The 25,301-nt window shown below is 39.5% G+C and overlaps 1 protein-coding gene across 6 annotated transcripts in view; it reads left to right on the forward strand.

The window, feature by feature from the left end:
* grik4 (glutamate receptor, ionotropic, kainate 4) overlaps positions 1-25,301 on the forward strand; it is a 389,008-nt gene that overhangs the window by 360,097 nt on the left and 3,610 nt on the right. For 5 of the 6 annotated variants that reach the window (XM_079885109.1, XM_079885111.1, XM_079885110.1 and 2 more), the window contains 7 exons: positions 1,605-1,718; positions 12,377-12,486; positions 14,227-14,400; positions 21,583-21,748; positions 22,172-22,397; positions 23,724-23,852; positions 23,932-24,050. In XM_079885109.1, coding sequence (XP_079741235.1) covers positions 1,605-1,718; positions 12,377-12,486; positions 14,227-14,400; positions 21,583-21,748; positions 22,172-22,397; positions 23,724-23,852; positions 23,932-24,050 — 1,038 coding nt within the window. Of the gene's footprint in view, positions 1-1,604; positions 1,719-12,376; positions 12,487-14,226; positions 14,401-21,582; positions 21,749-22,171; positions 22,398-23,723; positions 23,853-23,931; positions 24,651-25,301 lie in introns of those variants that run through there. The other variant, XM_079885112.1, reaches the window with a different exon arrangement.

Consider the following 25,301-nt stretch of genomic DNA (forward strand, 5'->3'; position numbering starts at 1 on the left):
AGTACACAAAGGTGGCAAAGGAGCCGAGCTGTCAGGCTTTTCTAGCGCGTCAGATGAAGAATACGCCTCAGAGGGAATTTGAAATGCCACACTGGGAACTTAAGTCAATGTTTTATTCAGTAGTGATAGAGTTGACATTGCCGCCTTCTCTCATTTTTTGGGGGCATCACTTTTTGATTGAGTCAAAGCTGAAGGGGAGGATGGAGCGCAGGAAGAATATCATACTGCATTATTTATTATTTAGAGTCTCTGTCTCATAATTTTCCTCTCTGTGCAGTCCAGTCATCAATATTAATATGTAACGAGATGTCAAATATTTGAGCGGCAGTTATTGTCCTTGTTTCTGTTACGAACGACATCTGTTTGAGGGATCTCTGTTCAGCGGGGACCGCGTAATTTCCTTGTTTGTGTGTCAGCGTGATGTTTTGTTGTGTGAAGTGAAGTGTGCATGAGTTTGTGAAGAGCTGTGGGCCACAACTGAACTATGGAGAGCACTTGAAGATTAGTGCATCTGCAAGCTGTTATTGTAGAAAGAATCTTCAGGGAGTGTCTGCGAGAGTTTGTCACTTTTGCTACAGTGAATGTGAAGTACATGACGAGATAACTGGCTTTATAATCAGGTGAGAGGAAGTAGACTGTTGCAGTGTTATTGTAGTGAACTAAAGCTAAAACCATAAAATACCTGATACTTGAAATAAATTGCTCAATGATACTAAAATAACACTGGACTGTTGTCAGGTTTTTTTTTTTTTTCCTCTGCTTTCCTCCTCTTCTAATCCGTTCTCTCATTAGCTGTGTGCTGAAAGATCTGCGCAAGCAACAGATCCGATCGCCATCGTGCTAATGGCTGATAAATCTCACCCCTCTCGGATCTCGAATCACGTGTCTGACATTCCTAATTCGGCTTTCGGGGTTAACAAGCCTCTCCTGCCACTTTCAAGGTTTCAGGCTAGAGGCTAAAACATCACATTATAACCTGGTATCTGTTCTCCGGAGATTCTCTCTCATTTAAAGCAGAGCTCCAATATCCCATCATTCCTCCTCCTGGAGAGGACAAAGAGCAGTGGAGGGTAAGAGTGTGTCCCGCAGGACCGAAAAATTCCTTGCAGATGCACTTTTCAGTGTTGTTTGATTAGTGGGATCCGGCCACAGCATCATGCCCGGCAGCACTGGATGCTGTGTCAAGTGATTTGTCATGACAGTCTACCCGGTTTCTGTGTTCATGTTCCATCACACACACACAACTCGGCTTTGCCCTTCAGTATTCCCCAAAATACAGGTATTTGGACTGCAAGCAGTTGTTACCAGTTGTATAAAGACAGGTCATGGTAGCTTAAGGTGGTTAAGCTGGTTTGTTGCTGGTTTGAGGTCTACCTGCTCTATTCATCTTAATTAAAATGGGCTACAGGGTTGTCATTCAGGTCCTCATACTGGATATATTTTGATAAATAAAATAAAGGGGGGGGGGGAATCAGTGACAGGAGGCTTTTTTTATTTTAGAAATAACATTTTAACCTAAAGTTCTAATAATTATATTACAATTATAACATTATTTTTGTCCCAGAAACGCACTGACGGCTGCAATTATTTTGCATGTGTTTCAGAAGGCTGACTTGGCTGTGGCCGCCCTGACCATCACGGCTGAGAGGGAGAAGGTCATTGATTTCTCCAAACCCTTCATGACTCTGGGAATCAGCATCATGTACCGAGTACACATAGTAAGTTCCTCCTCCATCCACTACTTCCCTGACCTCGCAGCATTAAAGATCAACAACCGGCATCCTCTAATGGCCTGTGAGGGAGCGCGTGGGAAATAAATAGAGAAATACTTTGGGGCAGAGAGCTCTGAGCGTTAGCCTTGCTGTAGCAGATGGTGTGCTGTGGTGTGAAAAGCTGATAAATGTAGTGCTTTCCTTCCCAATTTCAGATTCTCCTTATTGTGACTTGTATCTAATTCACACCAATAACACCCCGAGCTCTTGCACACAGCAACACTGAAAATCCAATAGCTCTTTTATTTTTAAAGGCCTGTGCGCCATTAATCAAAGCCCCTCCCCAAACCCAAGGTGACATGCTGATCTCTCTGTTGGCTAAGTGCCGGATGAAGCCGCTCTGTGCAGCGTGTGCAAACATTAATGTGGTTTCCCAATAGGGCATTTATACACACACACACACCATCACACCCCTCCCCCCGGTTCTGCTCGTGCTGCTAATAGTTGCTCCTGTGTGTCTGTAGCATTATTTTATTCTTTGTCCATTTATAAAACTTAGTTAAAGTTAATCTGTGAAAATATGACTAATTTAAAGTTGCATTCCGTAACTTTCTTGGGTTAAAAATTATCCAAAATAATTTTTTGAGCAAGTACATAACCAGCCAGTGTTCAAAACTATCTGCTTGCCGTAGCTCGATTCAAAACGGTAAGCTTGTAATACTGTTTTTAATTCCAGTGGTACTGGTGGATTTCTGCGGGAAATTCAAGCATGTCTTTGCGTCATTACGTCACATCTGTACACATAAAGAAGGTGTCTCGGCTAGTAGGCTATATTGCATGTGAGGATGTTGGAGGTGGAGATTTACAGCCTTTTCTCACAGCACTTGATAAACTTATCAATTTGATGGCGGATCCATAAAGGTTCAAATGACAATCAGCAGTGACAACTGGAGATTCGCCCATTGTAAAATGCAAAAGACTTTGTTCGGACTTCGGAGTGGCCACAGAAAAAAGAGACTGCAACCTGGCCCATGCGAAAACCAGGATAAATATCGGAAGGGCATTAAATGTAGTCACGCAATGCTGATGTTGTTAACATTAACAATTTGAGAACAAAGTATAATTTGCACGGTTTGATGTGATATGATAAGCGATCGTTAGATTTAATCAGCGCAATTTACTGCAATGCTTTTTTTTCCTTAGTTGGTCAGAACAAAAGTGGATGTTACTTGTTCAGATGATATTTTCCGGTGAAAATTCTTATGTTGGTCATACTTCCAAAAAGTAGAATCTGTGATTCCGAATGACAGTATTCACACCGGCGCAACTAAGCAAGCCAAGCCAATGACAACAAAGGTGGAAAAAGGCGACAGTGGCAAGGAACCAAAACTCCATCAGGTGGCAGAATGGAGAAAAAAAAACTTGGGAAAACCCAATCTCAGTCGGGGGGCCAGTTCTCCTCTGGCCAATGAACTAATAGTGTATGATTATGATTCAGGCAGCATTATAGGTCAGAAGTCAGATTGGTTTGGAACAATCAGAATACTATCCAGTTCCATCTGGTTGAAGATCTGAGTCACGCCGGTATGGAGACGGGTTTGTTGAGGATCAGTGTCGATGGCTGTCGTGTCAATAAGGCCTTCACAGGGGAGAGTCTAGTTGACACAATCTCTGCTGACACTTTAGGGATGCATTGTGGTCCTGTCTAGGTGCAGGACCTTCATCTGGTCTGGATAAGGCCTGGATACAGCTGATTACAGCAAACTTTGGAATAAGCAGAAAGACTAACATTAGTGTAGATGCCATTCTTCTTATGATGTAACGAGTACATCAGGTGTTATAGGAAGTGTTCCCGGTTCCGGCTGACCTAATTTATGCTGCCTAATAATCATTTAACTGATTTGAATAATAGGAATGTATAATTTTCTATGTGTATGCCAGGTTAAAGAGATGTGTTTTTAGTCTAGATTTAAACTGACAGAGTGTGTCTGCTTCCCGGACAATGTTAGGAAGACTGTTCCAGAGTTTAGGTGCTAAATAGGAAAAGGATCTACCGCCAGCAGTCGATTTTGATATTTCACGTATTATCAACTGGCCAGAATTTTGAGATCGCAATAGCTCGCTCAAGTACTGGGGAGCTAAACCATTTAGTACTTTGTAAGTAATCAGCAATATTTTAAAATGTATACAATGTTTAATAGGGAGCCAATGCAGTGTTGACAGAACCGGGCTAATATGGTCATACTTCCTGGTTCTAGTGAGAACTCTAGCTGCTGCGTTTTGGACCAGCAGTTTGTTTATTATGCATGCAGGGCAACCACCCATAAGAGCATTACAATAATCTAGCTTTGAGGTCATGAACGCATGAACTAACTGTTCCACATTATTCATTGAAAGCGTATGTCGTAATTTAGATACATTTTTAAGATGGAAGAATTGAGATCAGCCTGTAATTGACCAATTCTCTAGGATCAAGTTGCGTTTTTTTAATAAGAGTTTTAATAATAGCCAGCTTAAAAGTTTTAGGTACATATCCTAGTGACAAAGATGAATTAATGATATTAAGAAGAGGATCTATGACCTCTGGAAGCATTTCTTTCAGTAGCTTAGTTGGTATAGGGTGTAACATACATGTTGTTGATTTAGATGATTTAACGAATTTAGACAATTTTTCCTCTCCTACTGCAACCAATGAATGGAAATTTTACTCAGGGACACTACAATGCACTGCCTGATGCAATACTGTAGTAGATGGTTGCATAGTTATAATTTTCTCTCTAATATTATTAATCTTGTAAGTAAAGAAGTTCATAAAGTCATTACTGCTATGCTCTTTGGAAACTTCAGAAGTAGAAGCTTTATTTCTTGTTAATTTAGCCACTGTGTCAAATAAATACCTAGGGTTGTGTTTGTTTTCTTCTAAGAGAGTCGAAAAATAAGCAGATCTAGCCGTTTTTAAGGCTTTTCTGTACACAATCGTGCTCTTTCTCCATGAAATTCGAAAAATGTCTAGTTTTGTTTTCCTCCAGTTGCGCTCCATTTTTCTGGCTGCTCTCTTAAGGGCCCGAGTGTACTCGTTGTACCACGGCGTTGGACTATTTTCTTTAATCTTCTTTAAGGGCAAAGGAGCAACTGTGTCTAAAGTGCTGGAAAAGCACTCGCACTATCAAGTTTTTCTAAGCTATCTGGGATGCTGAGGAGATGAAACTGATCAGGAATATTATACTGTAAATAAAGCTATCTTTAGTGGCAGAAGGGATAGTTCTAACATATTTGTAACATGACTCCTTTGCAACCTTGGCTAAATGGAGTATACACAAGACTAGATAATGATCTGAGATGTCATCACTCTGCTGCAGAATTTCAACGGCATTAACATTGATTCCATGTGACAATATTAGATCTAAAGTATGATTATGACAATGAGTGGGTCCTGACACGTGTTGTCTAACTCCAATAGAGTTCAGAATGTCTCTAAATGCCAATCCCAATGCGTCTTTTTCGTTATCTACATGTATATTAAAATCACCAACAATTAGGACTTTATCTGCAGCCAGTACTAACTCCGATAAAAAATCAAAGTCTGTATGGTGCCCTGGTGGCCTGTACACAGTATCTAGCACAAATGTCAAGTGCGATTTATCATTTACACTAGATAGTGTTACATTAAGCACCAACACTTCAAAAGAATTATATTTGAAACTAGACTTTTCAGTAATTCTGAAGATATTACAGCAACACCAGCTTCCTTTCAGACGTGGCTCGTTTTTATAACAGTAATCTTGGTGGGTGGGCTCATTTAAAGTAATGTAATTGTCTGGTTTTAGCCAGGTTTCTGTCAGACACAACACGTCTAGGTTATAATCTGTAATCATATCATTAACAATAAGTGCTTTTTTAAGTAAAGGATCGAATATTCAGCAACCCGATGTCTGCGTCTGTAACGTAAGAAGGCAATAGGATCCAAATGCGAGTGAATGAAACAGTTTATTAGACAACAGTTCAGAAACAGAGTAGAAGATGCAGGTCAGACACGTCGGGACAAAGCTGGAAAGTCACTCGGTAACGCAGGGACACAATGGGCAGAATGAAGTCCGGGCAGATCCAGTTGGTACTCCAGAGGCATAGAAAACGAGATACAAAACGAGCCAGGAAACGGTGAACCAGAGAAGCACAGAAACTCTCGATGTGATCATAGGAGAGCCTCAAACGATCTGACAAAGACAGGACGAAATCACAGACAATAAATAGGACGCTACATGAGAAACAGCTGGCGCTGATCAGCTCATCAGCAGCGAGAACAAGCCACGCCCACACACACACACACTCATACACACACTTATACACACACAGAGGGAGGGCGAGTCAGTGAACCCATGAACCGTGACACCCGAGGTTTATCATTTGTTCATCTGTATAATGTCTATTTTTTATTTGTTGAACATCGATTAAATTTTTACCCCTAAATGGGTTTGGGAGTTTTTTGTATTTCCTAATTCAGGGAACAGACACAATCTCTGGATGAGGATATCTAGGTGAAAGAGTCTCTATGTGATGGGATTTATCTGACCTCAGTGACGAGAGAGAGCTAGCAGACAGTCGGTTTAGCCAGTCTGTCTGCTTCCTGACCTGAGTCCCAATTCATGTTTGAGCTCTAAGACTATGTGCCATATTACTAGAGAGAAGAGCGGCACCATCCCAGAAGGGATGAATACCATCTCTTTTCAACAGGTCAGGTCTGCCCCAAAAACTTTTCCAATTGTCTATGAACCCTATATTATTTTGTGGACACCACTTAGACAGCCAGCCATTGAGTGAGGACAGTCTACTAAGTATCTCATCACTCCGGCGAACAGGAAGGGGGCCAGAGCAAATTACAGTGCCTGACATCGTACTTAAGTGTTCACACACCTCTTTAACGTTAATTTTAGTGATCTCCAACTGGCGAAGTCGAACATCATTAGTGCTGACGTGAATAATAATCTAATTACCATTAGCCAGCACTTTTAAATTTGCTTTGATGTCAGGCGCTCTGGCTCCCGGCAAACATGTGACTATGGTGGCTGGTGTCTTTATTTTCACGTTCCGTGTAATAGAATCACCAATAATTAGGGCACTTTCAGCAGGATTCTCAGTGGGTGTTTCACTGAGTGGGGAGATCCTGTTTAATGTTGTAATCTGAACGGAAGAGTGGTGTTTTGTCCCACGACTACAGTGTCTCACGGTCACCCAGTTGCCCTGCTGCACGGGCTCTACAGCCAGAACCGAACAATGTAGAGTTCACTAAGCTAGTCGCATCCAAAGCAGTATCTAAAGCCCTTGCATTCTTACTATCCTCGATTAAAGTTTGGATGTGTGTCTCTAGTTCTGAAATATTCTCCGTCAGCCTGACTATCTACCTGCATTTATCACATGTGTAGTCCTCACCGCTGACAGAGAAGGCTATAATATACATGTGACATGAAGTGCAAGTGACAATAACAGGAGAAGACATTACTCACCGTGTTTGTTGACTGATCCTACTCACCACAGTTGTTTGATGGACTCGTAAAAGGCGTGAGCGCGCACGAGACGGCAAGCACGGATGGCAGGTTAATGGCGAGATACTAGCATGTTGTGCCAGCGATAACGATTTAGATAAAAGCTAGCGATGTTAGATTTGTTGTGATAGGCAATCACAACAAGTTTGAGTTGTGATAGGCAATATTAGACAATATCTAATATATGTTGATGAGTAAGTTATATTTGTTATACACTGCTGTGTCAGCCCACAACTGACACAGCAGTGATGGTGGACTCATCAGAGAACAATACACATTTCACATGGTCTACAGCCCAAGATTTGCACTGTTATGTTAGTATATATAGTTATGTTAGTATATATATATATATTATACGGGGTGGTGTGGCGCAATGGATAAGACACATGCCTTTGGTGTGAGAGACCCGGGTTCGAATCCACTGTGAGACACCAATGTGTCCCTGAGCAAGACACTTAACCCCTAGTTGCTCCAGAGGCGTGCGACCTCTGACATATATATAGCAATTGTAAGTCGCTTTGGATAAAAGCGTCAGCTAAATGAATAAATGTAAATGTAAATATGTTGGTACCCAACGAAACCGACATTTTGTATTGACATGAGTGACCAAAGGTCTGTCTATAGCAGCCCAACCATGAATATTGACACTGTGAAGCTCCCGACAAACAGTTTCGGTGGAAACAGGCGAGTCGAGGTGTGTATTTAATTCTGCAGTGAGTTGGGCAGCTGTGGTTTTAGGTTTTTTGGATACAATCTGTCTTAATACCTGGACATCCCTTTGAGACAGTTTCCTCTTGTGTCGACAGTTACTCCTGTTGGATATAGTTTGCCCTATGTGGTTGTATGCCGACATTACCCTGGATACCGTGGCTCTCACCACAAAGACTTGCTGTCCTGGTCACAGATGAGCCAGCGAGACGCGCACTAAAAATTTCCTTTAAAAATGTCCTCTTTTGAACTCTGAAATGTCTCCAATTATGTTGTGTGTATTGCAATATTTTATGCACAGGTGTGCTATTGCTCTGCTAATTCAACCTTCACACTCTGCTCTTACTGATGGAATTTAAGCGGACCGCGAATATATGTGTGAAACATCCAACATTATAATGGCCAGTGTTTCAGTTTCAGTTGAGCTGACTAAAGTTCCGGTGCTCCTGCCCAGAATAATCTCTTCTCACTCATCCATACCCCACAGCCATGGCACTCTCAATATTTGGATGCTTGTGCGTGCACTTGTTTAGGTTTAATCCACTTACTATTGATCCAGCAGGCTTTGATTTCTACAAGGACCCCCATAGCTTATTTCAAACTTTAAATGAAATCCTCTGCTTGATCAATAGCAATGGCAAATGGAATAAAATGTGGCCTTCAGCCCTGTTTTAATTACATGTTTGGAGGTACAGTGGGTTATCCATCGCAGCGTGTAATTGGATGCAGTGGTAGACATGAACGTATGGAACGTGCCGTTTTGTTTGTGTATAAAAATGTGAGTGCAGCGAGTTGGAAGAGTTGGAATAAACACACAAATGCATTCAGATCTTTCTCTCCTCGTCTTGTGTGGTGTATGCAGGGAGGGAGAGAGTCTAGGTGTGGTTGAGGATGAAATAACTCAGTTGTGCAACAAGTTAATTAGATGGTACAGTTAGCACTGGCAAGATCATCCACTGCCCCAAAGGAGCAGCACTCCGTTGTGTGCATTATGTGATGAAGGGTATCCATGTGTGTATATGGAGAGAGAGAAAAGAGCCACTGAGAAGAGTCATAACATAAAGAAGTCAATGCACTTTTTTTCACTGAAGCATTCCAGCTGTGACAAGACCATATTCCCACTGGCCACATGTTTTTCAAGTTGTGAGCGGCTGTGAAGAACCTCTGCCTCTACGGCATTGAGACCTCTTGACTCACGACTGAGCGTTTGTCTTGCAGCAGTTCGCTTGGTTTCATGACGTACTTTAGATTTAAAATAATGCATCTTGCTGTTTCCAGCTATGCGTGTTTACAATCCGCCACGGTTGCATAGTTCTGCTTAAAATGTGTCTACAGCAGGACGATTTTTAAATCTGGACATTTTCAGTGACAGATGATGAAATATTGTGAATGTTACCGCGCAGAGCGTCTTTCAGCGGAATTCAATGGAACATTAAGTTTTCAAATCTTTTCAGCCAAAGTCGATCTGACAGTGGCTTGTAAACATGCGCTGACAGTATATCACTGTTTCTCTTCCTGTAGCAGATGCTTCACTAAAGCAAACAGCAAATCACAAGAGAGACTATTTAAGAGTTTATGATCAGGACACCGCACTTAGGTGTGTGGGACAGAAAAGAGAGACCTGATGAACCCGTGTATAACCATTTACATGTTTTTATTAAATGCATGTTTAATCATCATTTTATGGAAGTCCATTTCAGTCTTAGAGTAAATCCTTGTATCTAACAATGTAACTTTCTTATTTCTTACAGTGTAACTTTTGACTTTATATATTTGACTTTGTCTTAATTTGTGACTTTATTATAGTTGTAATATCTTACAATGTAACTCACATTTTCTGACTTTGTATCTTTATATTTCATTGTAATTGTATCTTTATATTTCATAATGTGACTGTCTTTTTCATAATTTCATAATTTGATTTTATATCTTACAGTTGCAACTTTATTTCTTTGTGTGACTTATTTTAAGCTTGATCTCACAATGACTTGTTTTATTTTTTACTTTGGGGCAGAAACAAGCTTCCATACTATTTTGTGTCATTGTTTCTTGGAAATTTTATTTTGTTTAGTATTTGATATTGGCTTTGACACATATACTTGAGCTGATCATGTTCTCCAGAATGGTTTGAAAATGATCCAAAGAGCATTTTGTGCTTCAGTGGAAGCAAGAACATCTTACCATCACATGGTCAAGGTCTTGACATTTCTTCTTATTATCAATGTTAAACAGTTGTGTTGCTTAATATTTTTGTTGGTACCATGATGATTTGTTAGATGAATACAAAGTTTAAAAGAACATTTATTTAATAGAGAAATGTTTGTCCTCATCAAGTCTTTACAGTCATGTTTGATTAATCCAAAGCATCTTTGCTGAAAGAAATGTATTAATTTCTTTCAGATAAAAATGTCTGACCCCAAACTTTTGATGGTAATGTGTTTGATCTTGAAGTTCAGAATCTCAAATAGCGTTTCTTTGTTTTACACCCTTTCGAAATCTTAAAATGGCAAAATTACAAAATCAAACCCGTATGAGGTGTTAAACAAAAGTAAAATCAATTTGCAGTCATTGAATGGTGAAATGTAATTATAATTAAAGTATGAAACATCACCGATGAATGAAACGCCGCTAATGAGAAAGCCAGCGGTGGTTTTATTTATTAATCAGGAAGTGAATGCCCTACATTTGGAAACTGAAGAAAAAAAAATCCGAAAATTCCAACTCAAGATCAATCACGTTACTGCCAAAAGGCATGTTTAATTGTTTTAATAAACTGACAGCTTTAAAAAGTAGAGAGAGGTAATCTCTCTTCCCATGGACAACTCTCTGTGCTGAACATTGTTAATACCAGAAGCTGTGATAAGTACAAATGCTGAATATCTTAGGAGCAACATGGTAAGACCACACATGTAATAACAGCTCTGCAGTCTCCTCTGTAATTTAATATGTTGTGTAGTGCAAAATGTTAATGAGGACCTGGTTAACTAGATACAAGGGAACCCTGGTGAGAGAGGCTGGTTGAGGTGGCATGACTGCAGGTTTCTGCGTGGTTTTATTTTGACAGCTGGAGCAGCAGCACTTCTCAAAGACAAAACCTTTAGTGCAGCAGTGAGAGAAATTATTTCTTACCTCAAATTCAACAAGCCAGAAGTAAGAAATTACATAACACCACAGAGACACACCAGAGCCTATGGGGACCCACTAGAGTCGAGCAAGAACTGCCCTATTGCACTGCTGTTCAGTCAAACTGGGGGAGGATTTATCTGTGCTCATTTGTTAAGATTCGCTCTAGAGGGTGTTACATGTTCGAAAGGCTGTTAAACTGCGTGTATAACCTGTGTAGCTCACCTCTGAGACAGATGCGCACTAGTAATGTATTTTCTCACTTGTTTTCCAGCAGGTTTTTGCATTGCACAATGTTTATTGTGCTTTTGTTTAAACCTTAAAATTTAATTTAGAGACTGTAAACAAAGCAAGTTGCTTCAGCTGGAAGCAGATTGCAGAAACCCAACATCACAGTTAACGTACCCCCCCCTCCCCGTGAGCTCTATCCACAAGTCCCCTTCACTGTAAGTCACGATACAATTATCCCCTCAGATCTAACACAAGCTCAGTCTGGCACATACAGGCTCCAGGCACGGCCCAATTTTGCCATCCTTCGATGCCAGTTTCCGTAAGTAAGTTTAAAGCAACCTGACTAAGAATAAAACACCTGAACCAGCTTTTTCATGGAGAGCCCATCAGTTTTCTTGTATATCTACCATAGACAGGCTTGGCTCTATTTATTGCTGTATAATTACAGCTTTTAGTGTCCAGCTCAACAGCAATGCCATTCAATTACACTAATATGGAGATGATTGCGGGCACATTAATGAATTTTCAGCCTGGTGCGGGACAGATAGTGGAATAATTACTCATTTCAGCACTATAGTAAACCTGGCTTTTGTAGTCTCAGGCAAAAAAAAACAAAAAAACAGCCCAAATGATTTGTTTGCGAGTGTATCCATCGCTGGCACAATTTAGATTTGCCATCTGTAAGACATCTATGCCGTGTAGATAGATTAGCCTTGGAGCTTTCACACTCAGTTTCTTGCTGATAAGAGACTGTTAAGTTGTTGCTGACCACCGATTGTCAAAGTACCTCTTGGAGAGATAATTGGATTTGACTATTGTGTACAGAATCGGTTCCCTAGTTCTGTTCCAGCGGTTATTGGATCTTCTGATTGTGCCAAAATGGTTAGGAGACAGAAAATCAAGCACTTTGTTTGGATCAAGCCAATCAACCGTAAAAGCTTTTAAATGTCTTTAACCTGAAATCTCCTGAATGTTTACTTACTGGAATTGAATGATATAGGCTTATAGGATCTTTGTGATGTTAGTTTTAGAAGTCTTGATGTTGCCTGTGTGTTTTTATAGGGAAGAAGACCGGGGTATTTCTCCTTTTTGGATCCGTTCTCTCCTGGGGTTTGGCTTTTCATGTTGCTGGCGTACCTGGCAGTCAGCTGCGTGCTCTTTTTGGTGGCGAGGTAAATACTCAGCTCCACACTGACACCTGCAGGATCTTAATAGCACCGACACTGTCCTTAAAGGGGTAGCACAGCTAAAAATGGAAAAGAGGCCGTCATTATTTACTTATCCTCATGTCGCTCCTAACCTGAATGACAAGAGTTTGAAGAACTTTTAGTCTGCAGTCTTGCATACAATGAATGTGGATGGAGACTTGGGCTGTCAAGCCCCATAAAAGCAACATAAAAGTGGTCTGTATGAATCATGCACAAGTCTTCTTAAGTCATACGGTACTACGGTAGCTTTATGTTAGAAACAGACTGAAATTCAATTAATCATTCACTAAAAGCTTGACTGCTCTGGTCACGTCACCTTAATTTATTTAGCGCTTTTAACGATATAGATTGTTTCAAAGCAGCTTTACAGTGATAATAGGAAATTAAAGTAACAGAGATTGTTTGGCTTTACAGCATCTCTAGAAAAAAACGTTCTCTTCATTCTCACCATTTTCTTTCATTGTATGGAAACGAGTAGCTTGGATATTCTGCTAAGCTTCTCCTTTTGAAAGTCATACAGATTTCAAACAACATGTAGTGCACCTAAAAATAATTATTTATTTTTTTAAATCTGACATTTTTTAATCATCATCATGTCTTTCAAAACCTGTATGACTTTATTTTTTAGTGGAAACAGTTTAAAGATTTTCCCAGCTGTTTTCTATACAATGAAAGTCAATGGGGACTGGGCCTGTCCCCACTCAAAATGGACAAAAAAGCTCTGTAAAAGCAACATAATTGTGAGTCATGCTCTATATTCCAAGTCTTCTGTTGTCAAATAGTAGCTTTATGTCAGAAACAGTCTATTCACTAAAAGTCTTCCTTGAATACACCATTCACTTTCATTGTATGGAAACAAGTAGCTTGGACATTTTGTGTGTGTGTGTGAGAGCTTGCTTTAACACCAAACCATACATTATCCATACAGTAAAACCCTCTACTAAAACTGGAGGGCAAAGATTAGTTGTTAGGAATTTGGAATATTCCTACTATAAGAACTACTGTAATCTTTGCACTTTGAGATTAGGATTGTTGGATAATAGGAATGTTGTTGTTCCAGGATCAATATCCTTTGTTGGTCCAATGAAACAGTCCTAAACTTAACCCTGAAATCTGATGGTTTGGTTGGAATGCTGTTCTAGGACCAAAAAAAAGGTGTATTTGTAGATATTTAATTTTAAACTCACTTTTTATTCCAGCTTTGCATCGGATCAAAAAAGAAATGACATGTTTTATACTCTTTCACAGTAGCCTGCTGATTTTCCCAGCATTCTGCTGGACGACGGGGGTGTTTTGTGTTTTTATTTTCTAAAAACATTACCTGTCAGAACATTTTATATAAATTCATCATTGGAGATTTTGTGCATGTGTGTTTTTCTTTGTTTGCATCTCTATAATGTGTATATTTTTAGACATTTTTATTGAATTATGTGTTAGCTTTTCTGCATTACTTGTGTTCGGCATTTCAACAGAGCTGTAATGTGAGGTTGTCGCACAAAGTCCTGCAGTGCAGTGCATTTTTATTAGTGTCCTGTCAGTCACGGCTAAAGCTTGCATAGCCCCTTCAGGGAACAAAAACCAGGTTACGTGGCCAACAGGGAGCTCTGGTGACTTCATGCTTTGCCAACTGTTAAAATTGTTCTTGGCTCATTTATGTTTACTCATTTTTATCCTTTCTTTTTTGTCGCTCCTTGTGGCACACAGGCTAACACCCTACGAATGGTACAACCCGCACCCCTGCCTGAAGGGGCGCTGTAACCTGCTAATTAACCAGTATTCTCTGGGCAACAGTTTCTGGTTTCCTGTGGGGGGTTTCATGCAGCAAGGCTCCACCATCGCCCCCAGAGCCCTGTCCACTCGCTGCGTCAGTGGAGTATGGTAAGAGCGCACGATAAACAAGTTCTCTCTTCTTGAAAAGACCTGCGTTGATGGTCAACAACATATGTTTGGATCCAGAGGCCCGTTTCAGAAAGGAGGTTAAGTGAAAACTCTGAGTATGTTAACCCTGAAATGAGGGAAGCTCTGGGGTTTTTCGTTTCAGAATGGGGAGGTATGTCAAAACCGAGAAAGCAGGGTATGTCAAGCCAAAAGAGAGGTAACTTATACTCAGAGTCAGTAACTTACTCTGTGAACCTAACCTGGTCGGAAGCAGGTTTTTTTCGGTAAACCCAGTTTCTTTCGGTCTCCTCTCCCTTTTTAAAGCGAAATCGATGTTTTAATACTTCATTCATATATTCATTCATGCTGCAGAAATGCTTTTCTTACTGAGTATATTTGGCTTATTTCAAGTACAAATATTTATAATAGAATTATATTATATCATATAATAATTATGTTTCTTACCCCATTGTCAGATAATTAGCAAAATAAGAAAAATGCACTTTAATTATTTTTTTCTTCTTCCAGGAAACAAGACTAAATACCTTATGTCATTTTTCTTATGTAGAAAATGTAACTTGATTTAAGAATCTTTAGTGATTTTGACTGGAAACAACAAGACAAAGCATTTTTTTGCAGTCCAAGTACATTCATTCATTGCGCATTTTTCCCTGTTGGATTTTAATATTGGCAATGGCAACGGCAATTTATTTATACAGTCATGGTCAAAATTGATGGCACCCCTGGTAAATATGATGAAAAATAAAATCTGCATTGTTTATCCTTTTGATCTTTCCTTCAAAAAATTCGCAAAAATGTAACCTTTCATTTAAGTAAAAGAACTGAAATTGGGGGGTAAATCACATTATGAAATAAATGTTTTTCTCCAAAACACGCTGGTAATTGTTGGCACCCCTAGAATTTTTTATGAGAAAAATATCTCTAAAGTATTTTCCCATTAATATTTACATTTTTAAGCTCACCAGGGTGACTAGGAACATGAAATTGTCCAGCTATGACTTCTTGTTTCACAGGAGTTTAAATATGAGGAAACACAAAGGCCAAATCCCCTGAATCATCCATCACAATGAGTAAAACCAAAGAATATAGTTCTGATGTGCAGCAAAAGATTGTTGAGCTTCACAAAATAGAAAGTGGCTGTAAGAAAATATCTAAAGAATTGAAAATCCCCATTTTGACCATCAGGGCAATAATTAAGAAGTCATAATCAACTAAAGATGTTACGAATCTGCCAGGAAGTGGACGTGTGTCTATATTGTATTAATGGACGGTGAGGAGGATAGTTTGAGTGGCCAAAGACTCTCCAAGGATCACAGATGGAGAATTGCAGGGATTAGTTGAGTCTTGGGGGTCAGAAAGCCTAAAAAAAATATCAAACAACCCCTACATCACCACATGTTGTTTGGGAGGGTTTCAAGAAAAATCCTCCTCGCTCCTCCAAAAACAAACTCCAGCATATTCAGTTGTCAGACACGACTGGATCTTCAAAAGGGACCGGATTCTATGGTCAGATGAAACAAAAAAGGGCTTTTTGGCAGCAAACCCAGCAGATGTGTTTGGTGCAAACAGGGATAAAAAGTACCCCATGCCTACGGTTAAATATACTGCTGAATCTTATATGTTGTGGGCCTATTTATTTGCTGGAGGTCCTGGACATCTTGTTCAGATACATGGTATTATGGATTCTAGCAAATACCAACAGATAAAAAATCAAAACCTGACGGCCTCTGCTAGAAATCTTATAATGGGCCGTGGTTGGATCTTCCATCAGGACAACGGTCCAAAACAAACATCAAAATCAACACAAAAATGGGTAACTGAGCACAAAATGAAGCTTCTGCCATGACCGTCCCAGTCCCCTGACCTGATGAGTGGAGTGAACTGAAGAGAAGAAGCACCAACATGAACTTGTGAATCTGAAGGATCTAGAGAGATTCTGTATGGAGGAATGGTCTCTGATCTCTTGTCAGGTGTTCTCCAAACTCATCAGGCATTATAGGAGGAGACTCAGAGCTGGTATCTTGGCAAAAGGAGGTTGCAAAAAGTATTTAATAACAGGGTGCCAACAATTATGGCCAGCGTGTTTTGGAGAAAAACATTTATTTTATAATGTGATTTACCCCCCACTTTCAATTCTTTTACTTCAATGAAAGGTTAGATTTTTGTGAATTTTTTGAATGAAAGATCAAAAGGATAAACAATGCAGATTTATTTTTTTACAGCCATTTTTTATCATATTTATCAGGGGTGCCATCAATTTTGACCACCACTGTATAGCACAATTAAATACAACCCACATTGTCCAATGTGCTTTACAATAACTAAAAACACAAAAACTAACAACAATACAAATAAAAAATAAAAATGTAAGTAAAATACCATAAAATAAGTGCTTCAACATTTTAAAATAACAATGAAGTACAATGGAAGGGTACTTCAACATGTATTAAATGTTTTATCAAACAATTTTTTTTAACTTAGATTTAAAAACAGATAAAGATGAAGCCAGTCTAATCGAAATGGGCAAGTCATTACAGATTCTGGGTACCCTGGTAATCCAGAGTTCTCGCGAGAGCACAAGTTGAATTTGCTCAGCGAGTTACTCTGGTGTTGAGTAATGATGCTCATTAAATATGCCCCTCGATCTGAGCTGCACCAATCACATCGAGTTATCTGATATAGGCGGGCCAGAGGCGAGCTAAACAGAAGACAACAGCGCTGTGACGTCGAAGTCATTAGTAAACATTGCAAGATGGCTATGGATGAACACCAGTTGTTTGAAACGACTTTGGCCGCTACAATGAACGAGTTAGACTTGGCTTTTTATCTAAAACAGGAACAGAAGACGCCGCTCGAATCGTTCCTTTGCAAAAAGGGCGTTTTTCTTGGATACGGTAAGAGTATAATCTACCATTTAGCTCCCCTGGTAGCTAAGCATATGGGGCTTGTTGTTGTGATTGGTCGTAGTGTTATCCAATTGCGTGCAGTGAGATTTTCAAATACCCTTCGACCTGGGCGATTTTCTTTTACTGTCTATGGATTTTCATTAGTCGACGCCAGACCATTAATCTTCTAGATTTAGGTCTGGATTTCCAGGCTAGATTCTGGGGGCAACTTCAGAAAATGCATGGTCCCCCCTACACTTCAATCTTGACTTAGGGAAAGACAGGAGTCTCTGATTGGATGACTAGAGTGATCTAATTGGATGGTGCTCAGTCAATAGCACAGACAGGTAGGGTGGAGCCATACCATTTAAAGATTTTAAAAGTTTAAAATCCACTCTGTATCGCACTGGCAACCAGTGTAAGGAACGTAAGATAGGAGTGATATGATCCCGTTTTTTTTGCACCCGTCAGAAGTCTAGCTGCCGCATTTTGGCAAAAACCTTCAACAATGCAGTCTCTGTGGAGTGATGTTTTCTAAACCCAGAGTGAAAATTTTCAAAAATCGCATTATCAGCTAGGAAGCTTTGCAGTTGTTGCAGGACTATTTTCTCCAAAATCTTAGAAATAAAAGACAAGTTGGAGATGGGTCTAAAATTGGCTAACACTGTGGGGTCTAGGTTCTGTTTTTTAAGCAAGGGGTTGACTGATGCGTGTTTTAGCAGATCAGGTATAATACCAGTTTCTAAACAGCGATTTAACATGACCAGAAGAAGAGAACCAACAACATCAAGGACTTGTTTGAGAAAAAAAAGGAGGGATAACATCAGTAGAAGAGCCTGAAGGCTCTTTTGTCGCGTTTTGGCGCGTTTCTCGACCCCAGAGGGTTAAGGTGCTCTACTATTTCTTGAAGATGAGTGCCAGTAATAGGGTTAAACTGACTAAAAACAGCAGTACAACTAGGGGGAGTTTAGGGATCAGAAGAAAAGGGAGTGATTCCCAATCTTAGATAACTTATCTTAACAAAAAACTTCAGAAAGTCCTCACACATAGATGAAGACACATCAGCTAGCTAGCAGACAGGAGGGTTGATAGTGGCATTGATAATATTAAAAAGAATTTTCGGTCTATGATAGTTTTTATTAATAATTTCAGTAAAATATCTTGATTTGGCTGCTTTTACCGATTTCTGATATTGAGATAGTGAATCTCTTAACATTTCAAAAGAGACCTGAAGTTTATCCCTTTTCCATTTACGCTCAGCTCTTCTACAAATCTGCCTAAGAGAGCATATTGTATCATCTCGCCAAGGCTCAGTTCTTGGTTTAAGATTTAGTGCCTTTAGCGGTGCAACTGAGTCTAAAATGTTTTCACAGATAAAATTAAACCTAGACAGAAGCTCTTCAGCACTCAGATCACAATGACAATCTTCCATTGATAGAGTAACGTCATGGAATGCTAAAGAAAAGGCATTTCTGGTAGTAGACGTAGTAAGCCAGGAACGGCGAGCATAAGTAATAGATTTTGGAGCATTAAATGCATTAAAAAACTTTGACTTAAACAAAAAATTTACTTATGATCAGAAAAACCATTTTCAAACATCTCAAGATTGCAGAGGGAAAAACCATGAGATAACACTCATAACACAAGTCAAGTGTATGTCCATGATGATGAGTGTGAACATTAGCTAACAGGTCAGCAGCACTACAAATATGAACATTAAAATCTCCTAATATCAAAAGTCTGTCATATTTTGCAAGTCTGCAAACTCAGTTAAAAACTCCTTGTTGTGTTTAGGAGGACGATAAATCACTGCAATCAAATGAGGCTTATGAAGTTCCAGCGTAAATAGCTGCAATTCAAAGCTGTTATACTCAGTAGACGCAATAGAGCGGCAAGAAAACACGTCCTTGTAAATGGAGGCCAATCCTCCACCTCGACCAGTCAAACGAGGAGTATTGAAAAATACGCAGTTTTACGGTAGCACGTAGCAGTTCAGAAAAAGGACTTGAATCCCCAGCAGAAAGCCACGTTTCAGTTCTAAATAAAAAAATCCAAGTCTAGAGAACAAAAGAAATCATTCATGATGAAAGTCTTGTTTACCATAGATCTGGTGTTGATCAAGGCCATTTTTAGCCTTGGCAGGTGCTCGGTGGATACCTTAGGCTGCTTAGCCCTAGGTAGCGTGCGAAGAAGGTCCGTGCAGACTCCTGAAAGAAACCAGGAAGGAAACAAGGGTACAGTCGGAAACAAGCCGCAGTCGGAAACAAGGGTACAATCCAAATTCGTATTGGCTCTAGAGAGCGCCATCGGATGAAGCGGTTCTGGTCAGAGTCTCACGATGTGTTTTTACTATGGAATTTTTATAATGTTTTTTGGCATATTGTTACATCAGATTTTGTCATATGTTTTATTTCAATAGATATGTTTCCATCCACTTGTTTTTATGCGCTTTTTTGGGGTATTGCATAAAAAACGTATGCTGGATGGAATCGGCAAGATGCCCATAAATGAAAGATGCGCATAAAAAACGTATGCATTCAGTTGAAGTGGATACATTTTTTATCCAATAAGCATATGTATAAACATATGCATAAACATATGCATAAACTATGATGGAAACACATTTACCTAATAAATCATTCAATGTGCAACAAAAAACTCACGTGGCTTAACTGGACTAACCTGCAGACCAATTTCATTGCACAGCATCTAAAATGTTGGTTTGGTCATTCTGAAATGCCTGAGCCAAAGTCATCAGAATGATGTGGGCTGCATCTGAAAGCTTAAAAATTCCAAGGTTGCAAGGCATCAAGGCACGTCCGAATCCAATGTTAGTGTCACTTCCTGTCTCCTGAGATTCCTTCATCTGATCGATTTTTGAAGGCAGCATAGAGAGTCTGTGATGAAATCAGTTTCTTGAGGTAGCTTCGTGCACAAACACTGCCTACAAAGTCATTGCCGGATAAGGCAGTGAGGCAACAAGTCAGCTGCCTACGTTTTCAGACGCAGCCTTGATATAATGACCTCCAGGAAATGTGTAACACGATTGCATTCCTTCCTAACATCAGGCATCCAAACACAAGATAACATGACAGCATTTTTTTTTTTTGCAGACGAGTTTTGTCTGTGTGCTCTGAGATGCAAGTCATTTTTCATGGAGGAAAAAAGAGCCACAGTGGCTTCCCAGATTGCTGCAACTTCTTTTTTTATTACAGGTATTTTGCGTCAATTTCCTAAGAAGTGACGATTTTGTTCTCTTGAACACATGGGATGGAAATGCTGCTTTATTCGCAGATGTTTTATGTGTTATTCCAATTTTGTGCAAGATAAATTCGCAACCCTGGATGGAAACATAGCTAAAAATATTATTTAATTCGTTGACATTGGATTACTAAAACATTTTGGTTTGTGATTGTCAGTTTTCATATTTTGTGACAGAAAGGTGCACACTCTTGAGAAGTAATTGCCAAGGGTCATGGCTAAATAATCTGCAAAAATTGTCAGCAAATTAAAAATTCTAAAACAAGTTAGTTATACAAATACGTTAATCCAGAGTGACATTACATTGCATCAAGCTATAGACATTTCTATCAGTTCTTGCATTTCATGTGAATCGAACTGATGAACTTGGTTTTGCTAGCAACATTCTTTTCTGATTGATCCAAAAGAATGCTTATTGAATATTTTTGTTACATTCTTTTTTTATTGTACTTTTTATACATTTGTGTATGATCAAATTCTTTAAAAAAAAGATAATAATTTGAAAAAACAAACATTGAATCCAGTACAGGTCATTTTGCCCCTCATTATGCATTTATGTTGGTTTTTGGAGTCTTTAAGCTCAGCTAGCTTAACCAGCAAAAAAAAAAGGTTTTGCATGCTTACACTGAATTACCAGCTCAACCAGCACCAAACCAGCATTAACGAGCTGGTTTTTCAGCGTATTTTTCAGAGTATTGCATTCTTCTATACCCTGATCTCATTGTCAGCTGCTGGATATAGCAGATAAAAGTGCTACTCTCACTTGGCCTCTGTTTTTCTGCTGCGTTATTATACTGTCATTTTTCGAGGCCTTGCCGACTGCAGCACACTGAGGTCAGTGGAGAATAAAAGCAAGCTATTTTTGAGTATTCAGAACAGGCATACAGTATTCAGAGAAGCCTTTCAACTTCTCATTCGGATGCCAAGCTCACAGTAGCTCCAAGCTCTTTTGATGTTGGGTCAGAGCTGCTTCTGCGTTGTGTTCCTCGTGCCTAAAACTGGTTTGTCATTCCAGGTGGGCCTTCACCTTGATCATCATCTCTTCCTACACAGCCAACCTGGCGGCCTTTCTCACTGTGCAGAGGATGGAGGTGCCCATCGAGTCGGTGGACGATCTGGCTGACCAGACGGCCATCGAATATGGCACAATGCACGGCGGGTCCACCATGACCTTCTTCCAGGTGAGATCTTCAAGGACATAATGGAAGAGAACTCCACCCACAAATCAATGGCCTGTTGGCAGGTTTATTGACCATGTCGCTAGTGCTCTTCCCTACTTTGGGATTTATCTGTTTGCTGTCTTAATATCAATCCCCCTCGATATCTTTCCCTCTCCAGAGGGCTGCCCAGACTAATTCACACATTTTTATGCTTCCGAGGGGCCGTTTCTTGACCCGTCTCTCAGCAAGCACAGGCTGTTTCACATATTCAGTTGTCACATCAACATGTCAAACTGTCAGCTTATCAACCACCAAGTCCTTGGTTAACACAGTCAGTCTCGCCTTCTCAAATCTCTAGTGACTGGCTGTCAGGACTCCAGATGAGGGTTGAGGAGCAAGCAGGAATGCGCATAATGATCCTAATATTTCCTGTTCTTCGGTTAGAACTCCCGCTACCAGACGTACCAGCGCATGTGGAACTTCATGTACTCCAAGCAACCCAGTGTGTTCGTGAAGAGCACAGAGGAGGGCATTGCCCGAGTGCTCAACTCCAATTACGCCTACCTGCTGGAGAGCACCATGAACGAGTACTACCGCCAGCGCAACTGCAACCTCACCCAGATCGGAGGCCTGCTGGACACCAAGGGCTATGGCATTGGCATGCCTCTGGGTGAGAAATGAGTTTCTGTTGGAGAAACAACAATGACTAGAGTTTATGTGGAGTTAGCAGGACTTTACTAATTCAAATCTGCATAGAAATGTACCAGGGAGTCTTGCACACTGCAAATTGTTTTGTTTTTTTATGTCAGATTGTATAATATGATCTCAGTGAGATCTTTTGTAAAAGCCGATGCAGACTGTGCAACTTCAGCTTTATTTTTGTCACCGTACGATTGACAGCGTTGACTGGCTGATCAATCTTGTCAAAATCTGACATTCTCATTAACATAGGAAATTGAAATGGTACCACACACACCATGTTTATGTTTTACCTGAAAGAAAAAGAAAAATTCTGTTGAGGCTTCACAAAAAAAAAGGGAAAAAATATTTTTCCAGAGCAAACTCAATGTAGTATGATCATAACATGAAGGGAATGCTAATGAAAGGTTTGGAGTCGGTAAGATTAAATGTTAATGTTTTAAAAAGTATTCTCTTATGCTCACCAAGGCTGCATTTATTTGATCAAAATACAGTAAAACAGTAATATCGTCAAATATTCTTACAAATTAAAATTGTCTATTTGAATATATTATAAAATGTAATTTACTTCTGAGATGCATCATTACTCTAGTCTTCAGTGTCACATGATCCTTCAGAAATCATTCTAAGCAGCTGATTTGCTGCTCAAGAAACATTTCTTATTTTTATTAACAATGTTAAAAACAGTTGTGCTGCTTAATAGTTTTGTGAAAACTATACATTTTTTTCAGGATTCTTAGATGAATAGAAAGTTCAAAAGAACAGCATTTATTTGTAATCGAAATCTTAGTATTTATCCTTGCTGAATAAAGTATTAATTTCTTTTTTAAAAATTTGAAGGGTAGTTTAAATAATTTTAATTATATATATAATTATTATTATTATTATTTCTATTTTTTTTTATTATTTTTTTTCACATCACCACTAATATAAATGGACACTGTCCATTAACTAATTGGTTGCAAGTGATCATGCTACGATAAGTGATGCAAGATTGCCAAATTTACCCTATAATGAAAGAAATCTTTTTATATTTAGCCAAAATTGCACAGTGCACACCAGGCTTTAATCGGATCGCTGAAGTTAAACTAATCCATTGACTGAATATAAATTGCACTAAATTGATTTTAACCTATGTTAACCTAGGATTTATGCCCAACAGATGTTTAATCAACATGATTAATGAAAGGGTTAGGATACGATAAGCTAAAAGAACAGAGTCAGCAGAGCAGACATGATACATCCAGCTCTGACTTTTGACTTCTCTAAGATGGATATTTATGACTGTTCGTTTCAGGCTCTGTCTACAGAGATGAGTTTGACCTGGCCATACTCAAACTACAGGAGGAAAACCGCTTAGAGATCCTGAAGAGGAAATGGTGGGATGGTGGCAAGTGTCCGAAAGAGGAGGATCATCGAGCGAAAGGTAAACCACCTGTCACTCAACTGCTGGTCCAAACGGAATCTGTCATTAGACGTTCATCATGTTGTGTATTTCTGTGTAGGTCTGGGCATGGAGAACATTGGTGGGATCTTCGTGGTGCTTGTGTGTGGTCTGCTGGTGGCCATCTTCATGGCAGTGTTGGAGTTTGTGTGGATGCTGCATCATACGCCAGGAACAGAGGTGAGAGAGGGCTATTTTACCTGCCTCTGCTTTCTGTCCTTCTCCCCGCCCTCGCGCCTCCCTCCCTGAACCACCCCACACCCCATCCCGCACCTCACAAAGAGTATACCTCAAACTCATCTACACGGTCTTCACTGTCACAACCAACACGGCCTAAAGATTTTTAACGTTTGAATGAAATGAAGTTCCTTCTGTTTTGTCTTTTATTTTCCTCCCTGAAGCAGATTGATGGCTGTGTGTGTCAGACTGCATTGTTTCAAATGAAACACTGTGATTTTCACTAAATAAACACATCGGCATGTTTCAGTAGAACCCCAAGACGTGACTTTTTTTTGGAGGGTACAAATGCATGAGTGTTTGTTTATGTCTTCATGACTTACTGTATTATGGACCCTTTTCACATTTTTGGGGTTCTCAGAAGCAGAAGTCGTCATAGTTGGATAAACTTCTGTAGTGGTGAATGGGAGACGACAGCAAATGAAGACTTCAGATGCAAAAGCCTCTAAGTCCGTCTAAAGTTTTTGTTCAATATTAAACATTTTTATCAGGCTCCTATGTAAAGGTTTCTACCCAAGTACCGGCATTTCTGAATGGGCTGAGGCTGGGATTTAGTGAGTTTGAAGTGAAAGTATTTGATTGTGCGGAGAGCATTTACTCAATATTATTATCTCATTTTTGACAGAGGTGGCTTTTAGAGGCTTTTGCATCGGAGGTCTTCAAAATATAATTTTTGTATTTTCTCCAATAGCAAAAGAAAAAATACATGATAGCGTTTCTATGACTTTTCCAAAAGAGGGGAAAATGTAGAGAGATTGATTACAACGGTTAGAAGAGAGAATTATGTCAAATGTGCCGTCGTTGTATTAGAAACGCCCTCGCAGAAGCGTTAATTTGTTTTTTGTAATTTACTACCTGTCAAGGTAACATGCCAAAATATTTTTTACATTAAAATATGAAAAACTACACTAGATTTGCAATTTTGATAACTGTGAACACAGTCTGTGAAAAGGATCCATTGATTGCCCATATTCATAGACTGAGCATTGTGTATAAATATTCACAGAAAAATAATGTGTTTGTCTAGAAGTATGTGGGTGAGTGTAAAGTGAGGCTAAACTAAATGCTAATTGAAAAATGTGTGTTTGTTTGTGCACTTAAGTTTTATGTGTCAACATCAAGTGACAGTTTAGCCCTATTTTTGATAAATAAGCTAAATACTTGCATTACCCTTTGGGTAGCTTTGTGTATTAG

This window comes from Squalius cephalus (assembly GCF_949319135.1).
Source record: "Squalius cephalus genome assembly, chromosome: 11".
NCBI lineage: Eukaryota > Metazoa > Chordata > Actinopteri > Cypriniformes > Leuciscidae > Squalius > Squalius cephalus.